This window comes from Ambystoma mexicanum, chromosome 3p (assembly GCF_040938575.1).
Source record: "Ambystoma mexicanum isolate Mex_15411 chromosome 3p, UKY_AmexF1_1, whole genome shotgun sequence".
Taxonomy (NCBI): domain Eukaryota; kingdom Metazoa; phylum Chordata; class Amphibia; order Caudata; family Ambystomatidae; genus Ambystoma; species Ambystoma mexicanum.
In genome coordinates this window covers 280,735,408-280,756,358 of record NC_090925.1, presented here as the reverse complement: position 1 = coordinate 280,756,358, position 20,951 = coordinate 280,735,408, and the positions used below count along the sequence as shown (strand labels likewise).

At 44.7% G+C, this 20,951-nt stretch overlaps 1 protein-coding gene across 1 annotated transcript in view; it reads right to left on the bottom strand.

Moving 5' to 3' along the window:
* The window catches only part of COL20A1 (collagen type XX alpha 1 chain), a 686,383-nt gene that overhangs the window by 374,762 nt on the left and 290,670 nt on the right, over positions 1-20,951 (bottom strand). Inside the window, exons 12-13 of the mRNA XM_069650801.1 lie at positions 15,966-16,095; positions 13,036-13,181 (exon numbers count right to left, since the gene is read on the bottom strand). Coding sequence (XP_069506902.1) covers positions 13,036-13,181; positions 15,966-16,095 — 276 coding nt within the window. The remainder of the gene's footprint in view (positions 1-13,035; positions 13,182-15,965; positions 16,096-20,951) is intronic.

Below are 20,951 nucleotides of genomic sequence, written 5' to 3'. Positions count from 1 at the left end.
CTTCCCTAGTCTCACCTTTCCTAGTCTCACCTTCCCGCCAGTCATGTTCCCTTTCCTAGTCTCACCTTTCCTAGTCTCACCTTCCCACCAGTCATGTTCCCTTTTCTAGTCTCACCTTTCCTAGTCTCACCTTCCCACCAGTCATGTTCCCTTTCGTTGGTCCCTCATACGAGAGGTATATATCCCGGTTCTGAGAGCTACAGCTCTTCACCTAAAGAGGGCCTCAATTTCTAAAATACTCATTATCATTATCAGTAAAAAGAAAAACTAGCCTACACATGTCAGTGAACAAAAAAAGTGGACCAGATAAATGATGTCATCAATGACATGTGTGATGTCATCTTTCATGTACTGGGTGTTTGTCTCAGCAGTGCACGGTGGTAGCTTGAGTTATGGTTGCTTAGCTTACCATAACTGGTGAATTTCTGGGGGTTTTCGGTTTTACTTGTAACCATAACGTCCCTTTAGCAAAGGGTTTTCATAGAATTTCATAGGTTTTTATTAGTGCAACTTAACCATAACGTCCCTTTAACAAAGTTTAGTTTTTCGCTGAATATATATATATTACCAACCAATGTAGAATTTCATGGTTTTTTATTAGTGCACCCAACATTTCTACAACTTACTAATATCATACTTACCCCAGTATAGCAACATTTTTTGTCCAATTTAAAAAGTTTCACCTTAAACCTCTACCATTCCCCACCCTCTAGCATTAATTCTAACCCTTCTATACACTTTTTGCAATTTTTCCCACCGTTTTTGTGTTCGCCGATGTTCACGAACGTCTGACGTCATTGCAGACTATCCGGACAGTGTCACGTGACCATGTGCTCGCGCGTGCCATTATAAGGTGTCCGCAAACGCATCCGCACTTCGCAAATGGGACCATGCTTCTCGAACCATTCGAAAATGCATTTTCCAACTCGTCTAGAAACCTTAAAGCTCAAAATGTACCCTTGCACAGCTCCTACACCTACTCTTACTCATTATCCACTAACAATCTAACACACAGCACATACTTGGAAGAATATTAGGAAAACTGCTATTTATCTTAAAAATGGCATGAGCTATTGCCATCCCTCCTTCTCAAGAGCCACCACCAGCTGGAGGACCTACAAAACAAAAGAAGCGCAGTACTTCAAAAGACAATCAAGAAAACCAGGGAGATGAGGTAGAAGAAGTGCCCCTCTCTAGCACCCAGAGAGGGTGTGACAGTTTTTTACCACTGTTGGAAATGGACCAAAGGCTAAAGCTACCAAAGTGAAATGCACTGAGTGCAACGCAGTACTCCTACTGCACCACCTCCATGCGCCGCCACACTAAATCCAACCACTGCAATGCTCTCAGAAATCCTGTTCCTTTCTTAGGAAGTAGTAGGCTGTCTTCCTCCACCTCATCTTCCTCAACCAGTGCTGTAACCACAAAGCCTACTTCTGTGGGACACACAATCCTGCCAGCTACCTTGCAGGCAATAAAAGAGACTGTTGATCCATAACTTTTCGAAAACACAATACTCTGTATATACTGCATAGAGAGAGAGAGAATCCTGCACTAGGTCGGAGGACCGCACTCCTGGATCTCAGATAAAATGCGTGCAAACAGTCCAAATTGAAAAAAGTAAATCCTTTATTATGAATGACTAGCCTCAGGAAGGCAGCAAGAAAATGAGCAGCAACGTGTTTCGAAATGCTTGGTGCTTGTTCACGCAGCTCATATATATATATATATAGATACTACGCCTTTGCGCTAGAGCAAGGCATAGTTAAGGTTAAGACGAGGTCTCCATGGCTTTTCAGAAAATGACTTTTCTTAATAAGTTATGAATGCTTGCATGAAAAAGTCTGAAAATATTTCGAGGCATCTGCCTGTAAATGCTAAATGTCAGTTTTCTACATTAGCGACTTCATAGTTTAAAAAAATGCTTACTTTGATTGCATTGTGAACAGATTTTAACATTCAATTTTTCTAATATAGTGCAGGCACGGAGATTGTATCTGGAATTGGTGCACTGAAAGAACATTTTGAAAATTCCCTTTGCCAATTTTGAGATATTAACATTTGAAATGTATATTTATATGCTGCATGCACAGAATAAATGTGCATTTTTCATGCAAACTGTACACACAGAGCATATGGAAATAAATGTACACTTTCAATGTGAAGTGTCTTCATAGCATATGAGTTTTACAATATGCATATTACACAATTAACATCGCCTAAAAACTCACATTAAAGGAAAGTCTCCGCTGACTTTAATGTGAGTTTTAAGGTGATGGAATGAATGTACACTTTCAATACGAACTGGTCTCAGAGCCAATTAATTTTGATGTCAGTTTTAAGGAGATGGAATTAATGTACACTTTTCCTACAAACTGTATTCATAGCATGCACATACAACAAATGCTTTTACAACACACGCTTTTATAACAAGCGCTCCTGTAACAAACTCCTATGATACACGTTCCTACGACACGGCCATCTACTGCACATAACATGTGGATATAAGGCACATGCTCTAACATGCACCTACGACACATGCACCAACCACACACACACTCCAACCACACACACAAAATTAACATCTCCTAAAAACTCACATTAATTACAAGTCTCAGATGACTTTAATGTGATTTTTAAGGCAATGGAATAAATGTACATTTTCAATATGAACTGTCCACAGAATGTATTAGTTTCACAACACATACATTACACTATTAACATCTCCAAAACACTAACATTAAAGATACATCTCAGCTGACTTTGATTTGAGTTTTAAGGTTATGGAATAAATGTACACTTTCAATACAAACTGTTCACTGAGTGTATGAATTGACTTTGATGCCAGTTTTAAGTTGATGGCATAAATGTACATAGCTGGTCAAGTGGCACAGCGAGTAAAGTGCTCGCTTTGACATCCGTGCAGAGCCTTCTGACGCAGGTTCGAATCCTGGCAGGGCCAAACTCAGCCTTTCATCCTTCCGAGGTCGATAAATGAGCACTACACACCGTGGGTAATAATAAGCAGCGCTCAGATACCTGAGGGTTCGTAGCGCTATATAAATGCCAAATTATTATTATTATTACACTTTCATACGAACTGTACACACAGTGTACACCTATGGCACATGCACCTACGACACATGTTCGTATGTTGCATGCTCCTACCACACACACCCTTATAACACACAATTACTGCTCACTCTTACAACAGACACTAATGACACACTACTATAACATGTGCTCCTACAACACATAATCCTATAATACGTGTTCCTGTGACACGCACATCTACTACACATATGCCTACTGCAGATAACATGTGGATGTATGTCACATGCTCTCACGTGCACCTACGATACATTTACCTACAATACATGGACATACCACACATAATCCTACAACACACAATCTTATGCTACACTCAAATGACACACTCCTACAACCCACAATCTAATGACACACACTCCTACGACACATGCTCCTATGACACGCGCTGCCATAATACGTGTTACTACAATACACACTCCTATGTTACATGTTCCCATAACATGACACTACACATGCATCTACTACATATAGCATGTGGACATATGACATATGCTCTTATGACACATGTTCCAACCACACACACTTTTTATGACACAAACTCTTATGATGCACACTTACCACACAATCTTAAAACAATCACTCCTACAACATGCGCTCCTAAAGCACATGCTCCTATGACACATGCAGCTACTATACATGCTCCTACTACACACACTTCTATGACATATGTTCTTATGACATGCACTCCTATGACATGCAATCCTACAACATGCATAAACTACAACACGTGGTCCTACAACACACACTCTTACAACACATACTCCTACCACAGAGGAACCTACAACATGTGCTGCAATCACATACGCAGAGCGTATGAGTTTTACCATTGGTGTATTACAAAATTAACATCTTCTAAAAACTCATATCAAAGGCAAGTCAGAGATGACATTAATGCCAGTTTTAAGTTTATGGAATAAATGTATTCCTTCAATATGAACTGTCCATAGAGCATATGAGATTCACAATACATACATTAAACAATTAACATCTCCTGAAAACTCACACTAAAGGCAAGTGTCAGCTGTCTTTAATGTGAGTTTTAGGTGATGGAATGAATGTACATTTTCAATATGAAAAATAGTCCATAGGCTTCCCTCTGTGAGAACGAACACGGCTAAATGACCTGTTCTTTGGGAAGGTACCCACTCGAGATTCTGCAGCCACACTTTAGCTCACTGTACCTTTCAAATAAGGGAAATATCCATTTGCATATCAATCCTTGTCCCGCCAACATGGGCAGTCCAGCACCAAAATGCTATGGCAATTCTCTTCTGAACAAGAGTACCAACAGCAACCTCATACACATGTTTCAGCCTTGTTGGGCCTCATCAGTGAGGTGGAGGTGTGCCTCTCTGAGTACCGTGAGCAAAGGGTCCATGTCTGGATGACCCTAGGAAACTTAGGGTGACTAAACCTAAGTCCCTTAAACAATCAAAAAATAGTCCATAGGCGACCCTCTGCGAGAATAAACATGGCTAAATTACCTGTTCTTTGGGAAGGTACCCATTCGAGAATGCACAGCCACACTTTAGCTCACTATACCTTTGACAGAGGGGAAATGTCCATTTGCATATCAGTCTTTGTCCCGCCTACATGGGCAGTCCAGCACCGAAATGCTATGGCAATTCTCTTCTGAACAAGACTACCAACTGCAACCCCATACACGTGTTTCAGCCTTGTTGGTGAGGTGGAGCTGTTCGCCTCTCTGAGTACAGTGAGCTAGGGGTCCATGTCTGGATGACCCTCAGAAACTTAGGGTGACTCTTGAATTTCACCCCCCCAAACTGGGATGGAGATGCATTTTCTTTCTGTGGCATTTCACCGAGACGGCCCTTTAATGCCCTGTCTCAGTGAAATTCGCTTGTCATACGTTAATTGCGGGAGAGCACTCTCAAAACTAATATATAAAAGGGGGTTGGGCAGCGCATCTTAGCTCTATTGTCCAGCCCATCATGAAATACTTAGGTCATCCAGAACAATAAGGTGATGTGAATAATTCTGAAAGCAGACCAAATAAAACAAGCACATTCTGTGCATATGCTCCTTTCATTTGCATTGCTTTTTGAGACTCTGGCCCTTTAAATCTTTAACCATTTGCAGATCAAAGGGGTCAATGGGAGAGCAAGATGTGTTGGCAGTGCAAAGGATGGGTGCCAAATAAATAGGGGAGTTGACGTAGAAGCGGTTGAATGTAAAGGAGCTAAATGGGAGAGATGGTGGATAGAAGGAGAGTTCAGGAGGGATAGTGAAAGTCTGGAAAAGCCTGGTCAATAGAGAGCACGTGAATAGGTGACAGAGACCGAGGTGAGGTCCTCACATCATGAAGATAAAAGGTAAGAGAGTCCTGCCTGAATTTCCACTCAGACATTGAAGGGGGGAGAGGAGGATTGGAGGGTGGAAGGACCAAGATCTTAAAGTGAACAATGGAGAGATCAGAGGGAGAGGCGTCAATGGAGAGGCCAGAGGCTGAGAGTGAATAATAGAGAAAGACAAGGTCATGAGAGTTCCCACCAGAGTGGGTTGGCTGGTCATGAGGGACTAGGGGATTGGTTGGATAGGACGGAGTTAAGTTCAAGGCAGGTGGCTGCAGAGGGCTTGCCAAGGCTAAAGTACTCCATCATGACAATGGGGCTGTCAGTAGTAAGTGGCTCAAGGTGAAGGCTTAGATCAAGGAAGGAGGAGGCGAAATGGCCAGGTGGTCAATACAGAACCAGAGAAGAAGGGAGTAGTGTAACAGTGGTATATTAAAAAAAGGAATTGGTAATGTCAGATGGGAGATGGAGGCAGTGTTGGCTTTATTGAAATGGAACCCCACAGCGCCACCCTTCCCAACAGGCTTGGGAGAGTGAAAGTAGGTAGCAGAATCAGTGTGGAGAGCTACTAGTGTAGCAGAGTCATGAGGAGAGATCCAGGTGGAAGAGGGATAAGAGGTGGTGGAGAGAAGCAGGTGTTATGCAGTACTTGAGAGGGCAGATGAGATTGAAGATCCTGGATGAATGGAGCGTCTTGTTTGAGGGGTGCGGGTGGAGGGGGAAGGAGGGAAATGGGGCAGAGGCTGAAATCTATGAGAGAAGGCAAGGAGAAGAGTGAGTAGAAGGAGGAATGGCATGAAATAAAGATGCAGAAAAGAGAATAGGCAAGTGAAGAAAGGGTGCAGCCCAAGAGAGAGAGAGGGTGGGTGAGTGGACGAGCAGAAAGGGACGGTGTGGAAAGTTGGCTGGGAAGGAGGTGTAAGTTCGAAGTTGGGGCTAAAAGGGGTCTATAGGTAATCAAGACAGTTAAAAAAGCAGAAAAACAGTAATTCTCCATGGCCCTGTGAAGTTACAGATGGTCCACCATGAATGGATAGTCAATGGGTGAAAGGATCCCTATATGTGGAACAAGATGTCAGGTAAAATGTGAGCTCACTGAAGTCCTGGCTGGAGCAGGGTTACTGGCTCTAGGCCCTTTCCATCCCCAACTGGCCCAATGAGGGAGTGGCCCATCACTGCTTTTGTCAAAGAGGTATATCTTCCATTTTACAGCCAAAATACGTAGTACGGTGGTGCCTTAATGTGAAGCTAAAGTAGCAGTAACAGAATTACTGCCACTTTACCAACATTCTTCTGCATCGCTGTTCTCATAATGAGGCCCTATATCTCGTCTAGGTGGCAGTGTCTCTTGTACTAGATGGGAAACAGATCCAGCCTACGGGAAACAGTTTCTGTCCTAGCGTGAAGCCCCTCATCTAAAAGACGCTATTTCTCATGTGAGCTGAAGTTGTTACCAAGGGGCTCTGGGGGCCAGAGGGCTGGGGGTTGGGCTGTGCTTTCTTTTCTTGGTGGCACAGCTTCTGTCCTTAGGGTACTCCACAGTCACTTAAGAGTGTGAATCATGATTGTGTGCATTAAATGGTCTCTTTCTAACTCAGTTGGTAGAGCATTGTGATCTGAACCACAGAGCTCTGGGTTCAAGTGCCCAGCCATGCTGAAACACAAATCTATAATTCCTAATGTCATGCAATCAATCCCTAAATGGAGAAAGAGGGAACAATAACAAGTAATCTCTTGTTGGAAGCTTCCTTTCACTCAAGTGGCTCTCAGGTACAGCAATGTGTCTGCTAAGAGAAGTCAGCCCAGATAGGCGGGTGGGTGCCTGCTCCAGACACCTGGGTTCTGATCACGGGATATGGATTTAGGCCCCAGCCAGGCAGTCTTGTCCATTCGTCGTTCAGAGGTTTCATGGACTGTGCAATGGTATGATCTTTAAAGTCCAGTCCAGCAGAGATGGTGCATAGCTGAGGAGGAGGTTCTTGACTGTGGGCCGAGTCCCACATTAAAGAGGTTTGTTTCCCAGCCCCTGGTTCTCCTCTAGTGCTGTGATGGGCAGTCCTGAATATGAGCTGCTTTGCTCCATGTAACCAAGCTGGGTTCCCTTTTCCATGCCTTCTTGAGGGGAGGTCTAGACCCCTTCACATGACAGTTGCTTCTCCTTTTTCAAAGCGCAGAACTGTCTTCAATCGTGGAAGATAATGTGACCACCCGTCTTGTTGCATCATTATTTCTTCAAACCTTAGTTCTACATACTGCAGGATCTCTTCTCGGATTTCAGTAGACTTGGACCAGCCATAGGGAAGCCAATCCATCTTTCTATCAGGATCAAGTGATTTGAAGGGTCACATTTCTCAGCCACGACTCAGACCTCGCCACCCTAAAACGCAAGTGTAGGGTGGCCGAGAGGAAATGTCGTGCTTCATTTACATCCTCTGACAAACTGGCCTGCTGCCTGCTGCAAAGGCAATACCGGCTCTCTGTCCTTACCAAGAAGAGAGCTCACATCCAAGCCTGCATCTCTGCGGCATCTAACAACTCGTCTGAACTCTTTAAAATCTGTAAGGAACTGGCCAATCGTGCTGCAGTCTCTACCTCTCCTGTTACCTCCCAGGCCCTCTGCACGTCACTGGCTTCTCACTTCATCTCTAAAACACAGGAAATCCTGTCCTCTCTCTCTTCCTATCCCCTCCCTCCCCCCACTCCCTGCTTTTCCTCAGGCCTTCCTGCAGCCGCCCCTCCTCCCTCCTTCTCTGCCTTTCCCCTGTTCTCCGCAGACGAGGTTTCTAGACAAGTCTGATCTATGAAAGTCTCATCAAAACAGGTTCACCCCTGTTCCTCCAAAACTATCAAGGACCTCATTGACTCCCTGGCTCCTTCCCTGGCCGATTTCTGCACTCACTCCTTCGCCACTGGAGTCTTCCCCTCCCCCATGAAGCACTCCCTTGTACACCCCCTGCTTAAGAAACCCTCTGCCGACCCCTCCTGCCCGACTAACTAACGCCCAATCTCCGTCACTCCTTTTCTGGGCAAGCTCCTGGAGAAACTAGCCATCTCTCAGCTTAATCTCCACACTGAATCTGTTGGTTGTCTTCATGACCATCTGTCTGGCTTCAGAGCTGCCAGAAGCACAGAAGCTTCTCTCCTGAACATCTGTGAAGACCTGCTCTCCAACCTTGACTCTAACACCCCCTGCGTCCTCATCCTGCTTGATCTCTCTTCTGCCTTTGACACTGTCAACCATGCCATCCTGCTCAACCGTCTCCGTTTTAACCTGGGTATCACTGGTCAGGCTCTGGAATGGCTGACTTCTTTCCTCTCCGACCGACCCTCCCAGGTCCAACTTGGGTCCTTCCTCTCTGATATCTTTTTCTCTACCTGTAGTGTCCCCCCGGCTTTTCAACCAATACCTGGCACTCCTTGCCCACCGCATCACCGCTCTCTGTCCCAATGTTCAGTGCTATGCGGATGATACCCAGCTCATTTTCAGGCTACCCTCGGCCTCCTCCTCTCCCTCTCTCATCTTTGAATGTCTGTCTGCTATCCAGGAGTGGTGTGCCACCAATGACCTCTGCCTTAATGCCAGTAAGACTGAGATTCTACTCATCGGCACACCCACTCCCTCCTTCCCTGCAGCTCTCTGGCCGGCCTCTCTTGGCCCTCCTCCTGCTGCCACCTGCCAGGCTAAAAACCTCGGGGTCATCTTCGACTCAACACTCGCCTTCTCTCCACACATCTCTGTCGTCTCTATTAAGTCACACTACCAGCTGCCCCTCCTCAGAGGTATTCTTCCTTTCCTCTCCTTCCCACAGAAGCTCACTGTCTCCAGAGCCCTGGTTCTCTCTAGGCTGGACTACTGTAAAAGCCTCTATCTAAAACTGCCTGCCTCTACTCCCTGCCCTCTGCAACTTATCCAAAACAGGGCTGTGAGACTTGTCCTTGGCCTCAAGCCCAGGGATCATATCTCTCCAGCACTGAAATCTCTGCACTGGCTCCAAGTGGCTGCGAGGATTAAGTTCAAAACCCTCTACATTGTCCACAAGGCCTTCTGGGGCGTGGGGCTGCAATACCTTCAACTCTGTCTTCCTAAATATCTTCCTTCTCGAGCTCTTCGCTCATCCGCCTCCAACTCCCTCAGGGTCAGTCGCTTCTCCAAGCAACGAGTTGGTGGTAGATCTCTGTCGTCAGCAGGGGCCTCCCTCTGGAACAGCCTTCCTGCCTCCCTTAAACTCGAGGAGAACCATCTCTGGTTCCGGAAGCACCTCAAAACCTTCCTCTTTGCTTCTGCTTTCTCTCCCCCTCTCCCCTGCTGAATTCCTGGTTGATACTGCACTGGTTACCTGGCCACCCTTCTGATCTCGGGCCCAGGCCCCGCCAGTAGCACACCTGCACTGCCTCCCTGGCAACCCTTGCACCTGGGGACTATTTTCTGTATCCCTACAGTCCCCCTACCAGCACTTTGTCTGCACTTACCTTGCACTTGGCACCATCTATACATTTACGATCTTATTATTCCACTATCTCATGTACTGCGCTTTTCCCTCTCCCTTCCCCCTCGCACTTTTCCCTTTCCCCCTTCCCAGGCACTTGCGCGATCTGAATGACACTTGGCTTAGTAAGAACGTTGTCTGTCTTCCCCTGTTCCCCCTCCCTTGCCTCGTCACGCCTTGAAACACTTGTGTATAGCCGCGTTATCAATGCCATATCATATCATATCACCTGAGGTGTGAGGTTCTTCTGGCCCAATGGGTGAGTCTAGCAAAGGCCATTGGATAGAGTCTACTGTGCATAGAGCTATTGACCAACTGACCATCATCCTGTCCTTTTCAGTGAACACATGTTGTATACGGTTTATAGTGACTATTTCGAATGTCACTTTTCCTAATGCCATTTTGGCAAACCAAAAATGCCAGAAAAAAAAATGTGAATTTTTTTTTTTTTTTTTTTAATGGGGGGTGCTCCCTACCCCCTGTTCTTTTTTTTATTTACACTTTTTTTACTAGCTAAACAAAAACAATATATAAAATAAAAAAATACATTCAAAATTTTATTTTCGGCAACATTTTTTAGACTAAATGGCATTTGAAAAAAAGTTTTCGACAATTTAACTGGATACCGTTGTATACAGTTCTCCTTTACATTCTCTCATCCAGCTCTCCTGACGTATCTACTTTTGCAGTTTGAGCTTCGTCACCAAAGCTGGAACATTCAAGGGATCCAGGGGCATGCCGCCTTAATATGGATTTTTTTTTGCTCTTACCCTTTTTAGACGATCATGAGTAACATCCGTCTCAGCCTCTTCTGTTGCAAGAGCCTGAGTAGTTTGATGGCTGGAACATACAGCTCTGAAAATCAGGCTTATGGGTTCCAGCACGAGCTCTGACTAGAACCCAACACTGTGAATCCTTGGATCGTATATTTGATCTCTCTTAAGAGTGGAAATTCCAGTGGATGTGAGCCTTTAAGACTCATTCTCTAATATTCTTCAAAGATGCTTTTGGAGGGGCCTACTTGTAGTCTGGTCTTTGTCAGACTGTTTTCCTGGATGATTATTGAACAGTTGCTTTTCCCCAGCAGAAAGACAGAGGCTGAAGTGTCTTCGGGTGCAGTGCACATCCAGAATAGGGATCTGTGGACAATTAGGCCTGAGAGCACATTGCTCATCTTTAGGGAGTTTGCATTAGTGTTCCCATTTTCATGACTAACAGGTCGGCTGTTTGTCTTTTCTTCTTGGACTGATCCCAAGATCTCTGCATGTGGACAGGTTGATTGGGCAGAGGTGATAAAACTGTGGCACGGGTTTGTGGTTTGGCCTTCTTTCTCCTCTGGGCTTTAGTAATGGCAGGTTCAGAATTCTCTAAGCTCAGGTCATCAGCTTGGGCGTTGCAAGGCAAGGTTCCCAGGCACTGGCCAACACATTTTCCAGGGTTATTGGTCTTTATGTATTGTTTTAGGGTAGTTGCGTTGGGAAGGTGTTGTTGCTTTCACTTGTGAATCTCTTATGGTGCTGAAGGACTTCATTGTTACTACTCTTAGTAGTCTAGGATCCTTATAGTAACCCACAGATTTTTGCAATAACACTTTGAAGTGTTTTCTCTGTGTTGGTTCCTTCCGTATAACTTGTTTCTCTGTACGTATGATCTTTTGGAGGTATAGACTTGTCTGGTCAGCCCAGAGATAGGTGTCTTGAACTGACAATAAGCAAATTCTAGTATGTTCTCTTCTTTCCTTGCTAGAGGCAATACTTTCTATTTGCAGATTGGGGATTTCAGGTGTTGGGGGCTGTGGGCAGATACGAGTCCCTCTGTGTTGGTTTTGCTTCAGGTGTCTGTGGTTGTCTGCATTGGTTTGATGGCTCAAGAGGTGTTTTCTTTTTGTATTTTACTCCTCTGTAAAGCTTAGGGTAAGCAAACCTAGATGTTAGTAATGAGTAGGAAATTGTACTCTTAATGACAGTATTATGAGTTGGTTTGTGTCTGGGAATCTCTGAATTATGTTTCAATTTCTAAACAGGGACAAAGCAATTAAAATGCAGCCATTGATTGTAATGCTAGATATTGGTTATACAATACTGTTTCATAGGCTTGAACCTCCATATCACCACTGGCTCAGGGCTGATCCACTCAGGAATAATAGCCCTTTGGGCTGTACTTTAGGTGGTGTGTCTGACAGTATTCTCCTCCACCAGTTCCCTTGTCAGGGTCAAGTAGAGGTATCCTAAGGCACTTTAGGGGCACCTCTATTCTGCATTCTGTGACATTTCATGATTGCTGCATGTATGCTAACAGGCATTGGTATTCCTGTGGTTCATTGCTGTGCTATATTGTATTGAATGGGGGATTCGGGGGAGGGGGTTGTAAAGCACACCCAAAGGTATCTCCGCACTATAGACTAATAGGACAACAGATGAACAAACCATTCCATCTAGAGGTACAGCAGGGTGGGGACCTGATGTAACACAGGTGTTTATTTACAAATATTCCTGAAAAGTCAGAGATTAGATTTGTTTTACGTATTAGGGTCACTATTAGGGCCACCGCCAGTTCTGAAACCTTTGTAATTTCTCTTCTTTAAGGACTGTGACAAAAAAAGAAAGACACTGGGATAAGGTCATGTTTACGGATGCTTATCACTAATTTACTCAATATTTTCCTCCTCGTCACAGTAAGCTCATCCCTCTAAGTCTTCCTATAGTTGAAGTTATGACTATAACAACTTAGAATAAGTGATTATGAAGAGCAACATGGTTCCTTAGGCACTAGAAGTCCCCTGGAAATGAGTGGGATTACAGAAGGGGGCCCGGGGGTGGGCTCTATGATACGGTTCTGGTCTTGTGGAATGCGTCTCTGTTGTTGGGTCTGACAGGCCTCAATCAGGGAGTACTGTGACGAAGAAGCAAGTACCAAGTGTTATGGGGATGAGCACTTATAATGATGACATCTGCATGGTCTTCCAGAAGGAGTAAGCTTTCAGTATTACATCATATTAGAATACCACTATGATCTGCATCATAGGTTCTCGGTTGCCCCCACTCTGTGTCTGAACACATACATTTGTGGATGTTTCTTTGCATAAACCAGTTCATAGTCTTGGGTCTGCTGATGGGCAGTCTTACCTCCTTGGGATCTTCATCCACACCATCTGACGTTGGCGAGCACAAAACTAGGTACTGGGAGGCGCCATCATCGGGTTGCCAGTTCACCCGCAAGGAGCGATGGGTGACATCATAGATTCTGAGACCACGCGGTGGGGAAAGAGGCACTGTGAACAGAAAGAGGAGGAAAAAAGAAGAATCATCTGAGCAATTCAAGAATACGCAAACTTTAAGAATCATTATACAAAATATCTTCAATGTGAAGTGATGTACTTCAAGCTGTAAAAAATGTGTGTTCAGGACATGAGACTGAAAACAAACATGGGCAAATTCAAACAGATGCATTAACAGCACATAGATTTGACAAAGAAATAGTCTAAACAAACAGAGAGAAATGGCACACAGACAGACTTAACAAGCACAGCGAATAAAGAAACACAAAGGTAACAAATACAGACACTCAACAAACACACAGAGTCAACATAAACAGAGAACAAACACAGACTCAGCAAACAGAGATTCAAGGAACACATAACATGAAAATATACAGGAACAGAGAGACTCAACAAAATAAAGACTACAAAAACACATAACAAACACACAACTTCAACAAATACAGACATTAAACAAACACAGAGACCCAGGAAATAAAAGCACATAAAAAATGCATACATTAAAGTAGCATAAAGAGAACTAACAAACACAGAGGCTTAGAAAACACAGAAAAGCAGCAAATACAGTGACTAAATAAGAAACTCAACAAACGCAGACACTAAAAAAAAGACTACACAAACACAAAAATCACAAACTCTCAAGAAACAGTGACTCAACATATACAGAGAATAAAAAACAGATGCCCAGCAATCAGACTCAACAAAGACAAAAACTGAAATTCTGCAGCGTCAAAGTAAATACAGCTACTCAACAAAGAAACTGAAACAATATAAATACTAAACAAAATCAGTAACTCAACAAATATAAAGAACGCAAAGATGTACACTCAACAAACATACAAATTTAACCTGTATTTGGAATAAACAAACACAGAAACTGAACAAATATAATGACTACATAAACACAGCAATTTAAACATAAAGAGCACAAATACATTCACTCAGCAAACACACTGATTCAACAAACACAGATATTAAACAAACACGGAGACTCAACAAATGCAAGTACTCGACAAATGCATAGACTAATGAAATGAAAGTACCCTTCATCCTTCTTAGGTACACTTGTGGGTTTATTACATGCTTCTTAGCTACCAATACAAGTAGTTACTTAGGTTACATACAAGATAGATAAATATAGGACAATACACACTGGTGGGTGGCCCATCACCCAGGCAGAGGGCTAACCAACTGACCTGGCTAGAACCTTCACCCATGCATTCCAACACTCAAGCATCAACACTCCACATGACATCACAACATTCCTACTTGCCCAGGCAAGCCATACACAACACATCTCCCCCCTTTGCATTTGCCCAACATACACAACAAAGCACAACAAAGCACTCCACAACAACTAATGAACACCAACACACACAGAGTCTCAGCAAATACATAGACTAAAGAAACACAGGTGGTCAACAAACGCAAACACTCTTTTTTTCACTAGTCAATTTCTATTTGTTACAAATCGATTTGTGTTAGCCCTTTTTCAGGGCGAGCATTTTATGTGAACTGTACAGGGAGATTTCCCATTCACAGCAAAGCAACATTTTGGCTATATCCACCCAGGTCGGTATGGGCAAAATAAATGTCTCCAGTACTTTTCACATGCGCATTGTAATTGTAATTGTTTATTTATAAACACGCTTAATATCCAGAGGTTTCTAAGCGTGGACTCGCGGATCGAACCTGTGTTATTGCTTCACAGGCAAGCACGTTGTCCCTGAGCTATCCTCCCGAGTTATCTATGCCATGGCCAGCCCCACAACCTCGTTCAACTGCCCCCGTTACTCCCTATTTTACTACCCCAGCTCTTCTACTCCATAAAAACACCAGGGAAAAATGTGGTAAAATGCCACGCATCCAAATGCGATGAAATGGTTTCAAATAAATGGGAGGATAGCAAATTCCTTCCATTTTCACAGAGCGCCATGTGGTAGGGATGGTCTTTGTGGAAAATTAGGTCTTTCTGTTTTAAACTATGTGGTGGATGGCAGACTTGATTGCCTATAAATTCATTACATCAACATTTTACACCATCGGAAGATGACAGATCTAATCCACCATAGTAATTTTGCCTCTAAGCCACTTCCATGCTGTTTGATAGTCGAGGAGATTTGGAGTCTGTTGTTGTTAGTCTCTGAGTTTACAATTCTTTAAAAAAAAAATATTGGGAGACAAAATAGATTTTTGATGAAAAATGGTCAAAAGAAAATAGTTGTTCCAAAAACAAAGTAGTTAAAAAAAGAACTGAGTCACAATTCTGGCACCAAAATCTGCCTGACAACTCTCCCACAATTCGCTGTCTGTTGAACCGGCAGATTTTCCCATTTTCGGCCAAATTTTTAACTCAGAAAAGAAATGTTTCAAAACTTTGCCCAGCCCTAGTTATCACACATGATTGTAAATAATTACTACTTCTCTCGAACGAGACCCACAATGCCTTGCAGATGTGGAGAAGCGAATGTGCACTGCATGCTTGCCTGTGTAGCTGTGCTTTCCCCACCTGCAGCTCACAGAATGTTCGTTAGCAATTAGCAGACTCTGCGCACTCAACTAAAGGCTGCAGACACCAGTAGCTTGTTCCGCATCAGTGGTCAGCATAATGAGCCACTACGTTGTAACCCTTGACCTTTACATTTTCCATACAGTCTCTGGTCGCTATGATATGAATTCCAACCAATCCATAGTCTGGCTTTAGGGCCAGCGATCGTTAACTGGGCTGGTAAACATGTACTCGCAGGAGAATTCAAGAGTCAGCTGATCAATACATACGTGTGGAAATGATGCCACGGAGACCATCCCCCACAGCGTTGATGTACACAGGAAACACAGAAACAAGGTATTCTGTATGTGATGTCAGGTTCTGCAGGAGCGTTGAGGATGCAGTCCCATCCAAGACTACCTGATGGAAGGCAAAGAGTGGGGTTAGCAATACTTAAGAAGGATAGAGCCCCCCACCCCATCCCCAAACAATTGCCCGCCCTATAAGTTTCACCTCCTTCAACAAACGACCTTTTTCTACAAACCACCTTCTTCTGCAAACCACTTCTTTCTGCAAACCACCTCTTTCTGCAAACCACCTCCTTCTGCAAACCACCTCCTTCTGCAAACCACCTCTTTCTGCAAACCACCTCTTTCTGCAAACCACCTCCGTCAGCAAACCACCTCCGTCAGCAAACCACCCCCCCCTGCAAACAACCTCCCTCTGCAAACCACCTCCCTCTGGAAACCACCTCCCTCTGCAAACCACCTCCCTCTGCAAACCACCTCTTTCTGCAAACTACCTCCTTCAGCTAACTGCCGCTTTCTGTAAAGCACAAACACTTAAGGAATCCACAACATGCAGACGAAAATAACACCTTCTTTCACAAACCACAACTCTTTAAATGACACACACCTTTTTCACAAACTATTCCTTCTTACATGCACACACCACACCTCTCTTGGAAAGTCACATCTCCTTCAAGAAACGTCACCTAGTTACAAACCCACACCTTCTACTAGAAACCAAAGATTTTTTATAGACAAATTCTCTTCTATAAATGCACAACTCTTCCACTGTCCATACCTCCTCTAACATACTACAGCTCCATTGCCGCACCCTACACTGTGCTATAGACAACAGTGACTGGACCTTAAGCGTTGTAGGTGATCATAGACTGCTGCCCAGGTGGCAATGATCAGTGCCTTGGAGGGGCTTGCCTTTGCTATGACATTATGGCCCGGCTTGCATTGGCATCACAGGTCTTCAAGTTGCTTCATTTTGCCGGCACTGTCACTGCACACCGCACCGCGGCCATGTGTGGTCCATCCATGAAACCCTGAAGCTATAGTGAGCATTCTAGTGTTGCTTGCATTCCTAAGGGTCCTGGGTGTTTTATATGTACTGTATGTCTGGGATAGGTGATTGTCTCATATATACTCAACATGTGTCTTATTCGCCAGTGTGGCCTAAGACACACTTTGCTAGGACTGTGAAGTGATAACAAGACTTTGCAATTATTTAGTCCCCCCCAGACCACTTCTACTGCAAGCCATCATATGCCCCGAATGTAGCCCCTCAGAAGCGAGGCAGTGAGTATATTTGAAATCTTATGATAGCATATCTGGTGTGATCCCTATACTGTCTGGCACTTGTTTTGTTTCTGGATAACTTTGGGAAGTGTCCATGATCACCTTTCCGTGTGGATTTCCCCGGAAATGTCAGTTCACATTTGATTGAGTGGACGTGAGGTGTGATCAGACCTCCTATCTCTGATCAGACCAACTCTTACAGGCTCTACCCACCACGACTGCTCCCACCAGTTGTGGAAGGTCAATGGGGGCTACTTGAACGCTTCCTTCATATATTCAGAGCTCCCTAGGATACAAAGAGTGTCACATCCCTTCTGTCCTCATTATCCTTGATCTTTCCTCTGCTTTTGACACGGTCAACCATGCCATCCTGCTCAATCATCTCAGGGACAAGCTTGGTATTATTGATCAGGCCCTGTCCTGCTTTACTTCTTTACTCACTGACTGACCCTCTCAGGTCCAACTGGGATCTCTCCTCTCTTCTATCTCTCTCTCTACTTGTGGTGTTCCCCAGGGGTCTATCCTCTCTCCCTAGCTCTTCAACCACTACCTTGCACCTCTTTCCCACCGCATCGCTACTTTCTGCTCCAAATTTCAATGTTATGCAGATGACACTCAGCTCTCTTTCAGGCTCCGCTCAGCCATCTCTGCTTCTTCTCTCATACCAGACTCTCTGGCTGCAATTCAGGAATGGTGTGCCGCCAATGATCGCTGCCTTTAATGCCAGTAAGACTGAGATCCCCCTCATTTGGACACCTGCTCCCTCCTCTCCTCTCTCTCTCTAGCCGCCCACTCTGGGCCCTCTTCCTGCTCCTTCTTGTGAGGCTAAGGACTTTGGTGTCATATTCTTCTCCAGCCTCTCCTTCTCTCCTCACATCTCTGATGTCTCTAAGAAGTCAAACTATCAGCTGCACCTCCTCAGAGGTATTATTCCTTTTCTCACTTTCCCCTAGAAGCTCACTGTCTCCGGAGCTATGGTCCTCACTAGACTGGACTATTGTAACAGCCTCTTTCTAAATCTTCCTGTCTCTACTTTTTAACCTTTACAACTTATACAGAACAGGACCGCAAGACATGTCCTTGGCTTGAAGCCAAGTTTCGTATCTCTCCAGCTCTGTAATCTATTCACTGGCTCCCTGTAGCATCAAGGATCAAGTTCAAGACCCTCTGCATCGCACACAAGGCTTTCTGGGCCTGGGACCACTCCACCTTCAGCTTTCTCTTCTAAAACATCTTCCTTCTCGAGCTCTCCGCTTATCCACCTCCAACTCTCTGAGGGCGAGACACTTCTCGAAGCAGAGAGTTGGGGGTGATCTATCTCCTCACCTAGGGCCTCCCTCTGGAACAGCCTCTCTGACTTTCACAAACTTGAGCAGAACCACCTCTGGTTCCAGAAGCAACACAAGACCTTCCTTTTCGCTTCGGCTTTCTCTCTTCCTCTCCCCTGCTGATGCACCCGACTGCTCTGCGCACTGGTCATCTGGTCAACCGCTGAACTCGGGCCCAAGCTCCTGCATGTCCAGTTTCCCTCGCACTGCCTCCGGACTCCCCAGCACTTAAGGGTCTGTATTTGCAACCCTACAGTACCTTCTCTATGCACTTATGAGACACCGGCTGGCTGCACTTGTGAGTTAACCGCACTTCCACCTTCCGCTCCCCCCTGGCACTTTTCCCCTTGCCTCTTGCCTGCACTTGCGCAATCTGAATGGCACGAGGCCTAGTAAGATCATTATTTTGTCCTCCCTTGTTTCCCCCTCCTTCTTTTGTCGCTCCTAGAAACACTTGTCTACAGGTGCGTTATAAATGCCACACCACATCATATCATATCACATGGCTGCGCCAAAATCACACACAAACATCCTTTGCATTATGAAGCCTTTGGCTCACTCCATAATGCAAATGTGATCTTTGGATTTGCAAAGAATCTAAAGATATTTGGATTATTTGAGAACACAAAGAGTGTGTGGTGTTCCTCATGTTTGGCAGAGAGCGCCGCGTGCATGGGGTAAGGTTGGAAGATATCAGTGGCCAGGTTCTCACTCATGCACAGTGCTGTGCGAGGCATTAGGAAGATCTGTGGGGCATCGCAGCTTGGTTTCTGCTCCTCGGCTGCTGGAAGCTCTGCCCTAGGGGGACAAACCCCCTCACCCCTTCCTCTCCCTGGCTGTCTCAGGTCGGGGCGGGGTCAGAATGCTGAATGGATCGTTGGACTGGTTCTAGGGGAGCTAGAGGGCGGGGTGAAGAGCGGATCCCAACCCCTGGCTTGCTGTGTGGGAGCAGTGCTTGCACCTGGAATCTGTGCAGTGCAGGCGAGGAGATATCACAGTTGCGGCCCTGGTAAGGCGCATTTCGGATAAGTGCATACATGCATTACTTGGTGATTGTGCGTGTGTGGGATAGATGGTCAGTTGAGTTGGTTGTGGGCATGTATTCGTGAGCGAGAGAGAGCTAGTGTGTGTAAGATGTTTGTGCGTGTGTGGCTGTGTGCGTGGGCTCGCATGTTGAGGAGTTGTGGGTGTCAGGGCCTGTGTGTGCGGGAAGAGGAGTAAAGGGAATGGAGCGAGTGGACTGGGAGGCAAGTACCGGCGGACATCACCTCGGCGTAGAGACTTCAGCATCTCAGCACGTCCTGGAATTGGAAATAACGATGTGTGTTGTTGAAAAGCAATGAGGCTTAGCCGAAGTAATCAAGGCAAGCCTTTCAGACAGGGATACGTGTTAAATGCAAAGCATAACCAACAAAGTTCATAGCTTCTGCGTGACGAACCGAGGCACAAAGCTGGATGCCCTTTGCATTTAAAAATAGCCTTTTTTAATTTACATTTCAAACCTTGCTAAACAAATCCTCATTGCTTCGACCAGAGGATATGTGCACGTTCAATAGAGTCCTGCTCTCTCCTGTTTGTCCTACGAAAGTGGCTGGTGCTAGCACGTGACCAGCACGTGACCAGCTGCTTTCTTCAAGCCCTGGAGGACAGTGATGGGGTTGTAGTACGGCACCCTGGGGTCTTATTCAATGCCTCGGGCACAGGGCTACATTACATGGAATGAGAAGTCCCAGGGCACAGCACTCAGCCCGTTGGTGTTAAACTTAGGAAATGACACAAAGCTCTCCCCTATGCTCCCATCTTGTGCATACTGTATATTCACCATTACGGTACCTTTGTATTTGTACCCAGCTTGTATATATTGTATATTGTATATACTATTACCATTACTGTACCATTATTGCACCTTTTACTGTACCTATTTGTATGTTCTGTACCCTGTTAACTGTTTGAAAGCACCTGTAACCTAATGTGCTTAGATTCCTGAGGGTTTGGTGTGCTTTATAAATGAATAAACGAAACTAAACTAAACTAAATGAGAAATAGGGAAAATAACATTTTGAGTTAGAGTTGGTCTTTGAAACGGATCCACAAGAAAAAAAGGGAAAAAAAATAACAAGGGCGTAAAGACCGATTTTTGGGTTCAAATTGCAAAAATGTTTTTGGCGTATTTTGTACTTTTTTTTTTTATAATGTGGAAGGGGGACCCTCCACCCCCCCCTCATACCCCCCCATTTTCCCCTAACTACTCCACCCCATCCATTTTTTTATTAAAAATGTGCAAAAATCAGCAACATTTCTACTAAAAAAAAAACAGGATCGTTTCAGCCTCTTTGTTTTCTGATTTCTTTTTTCT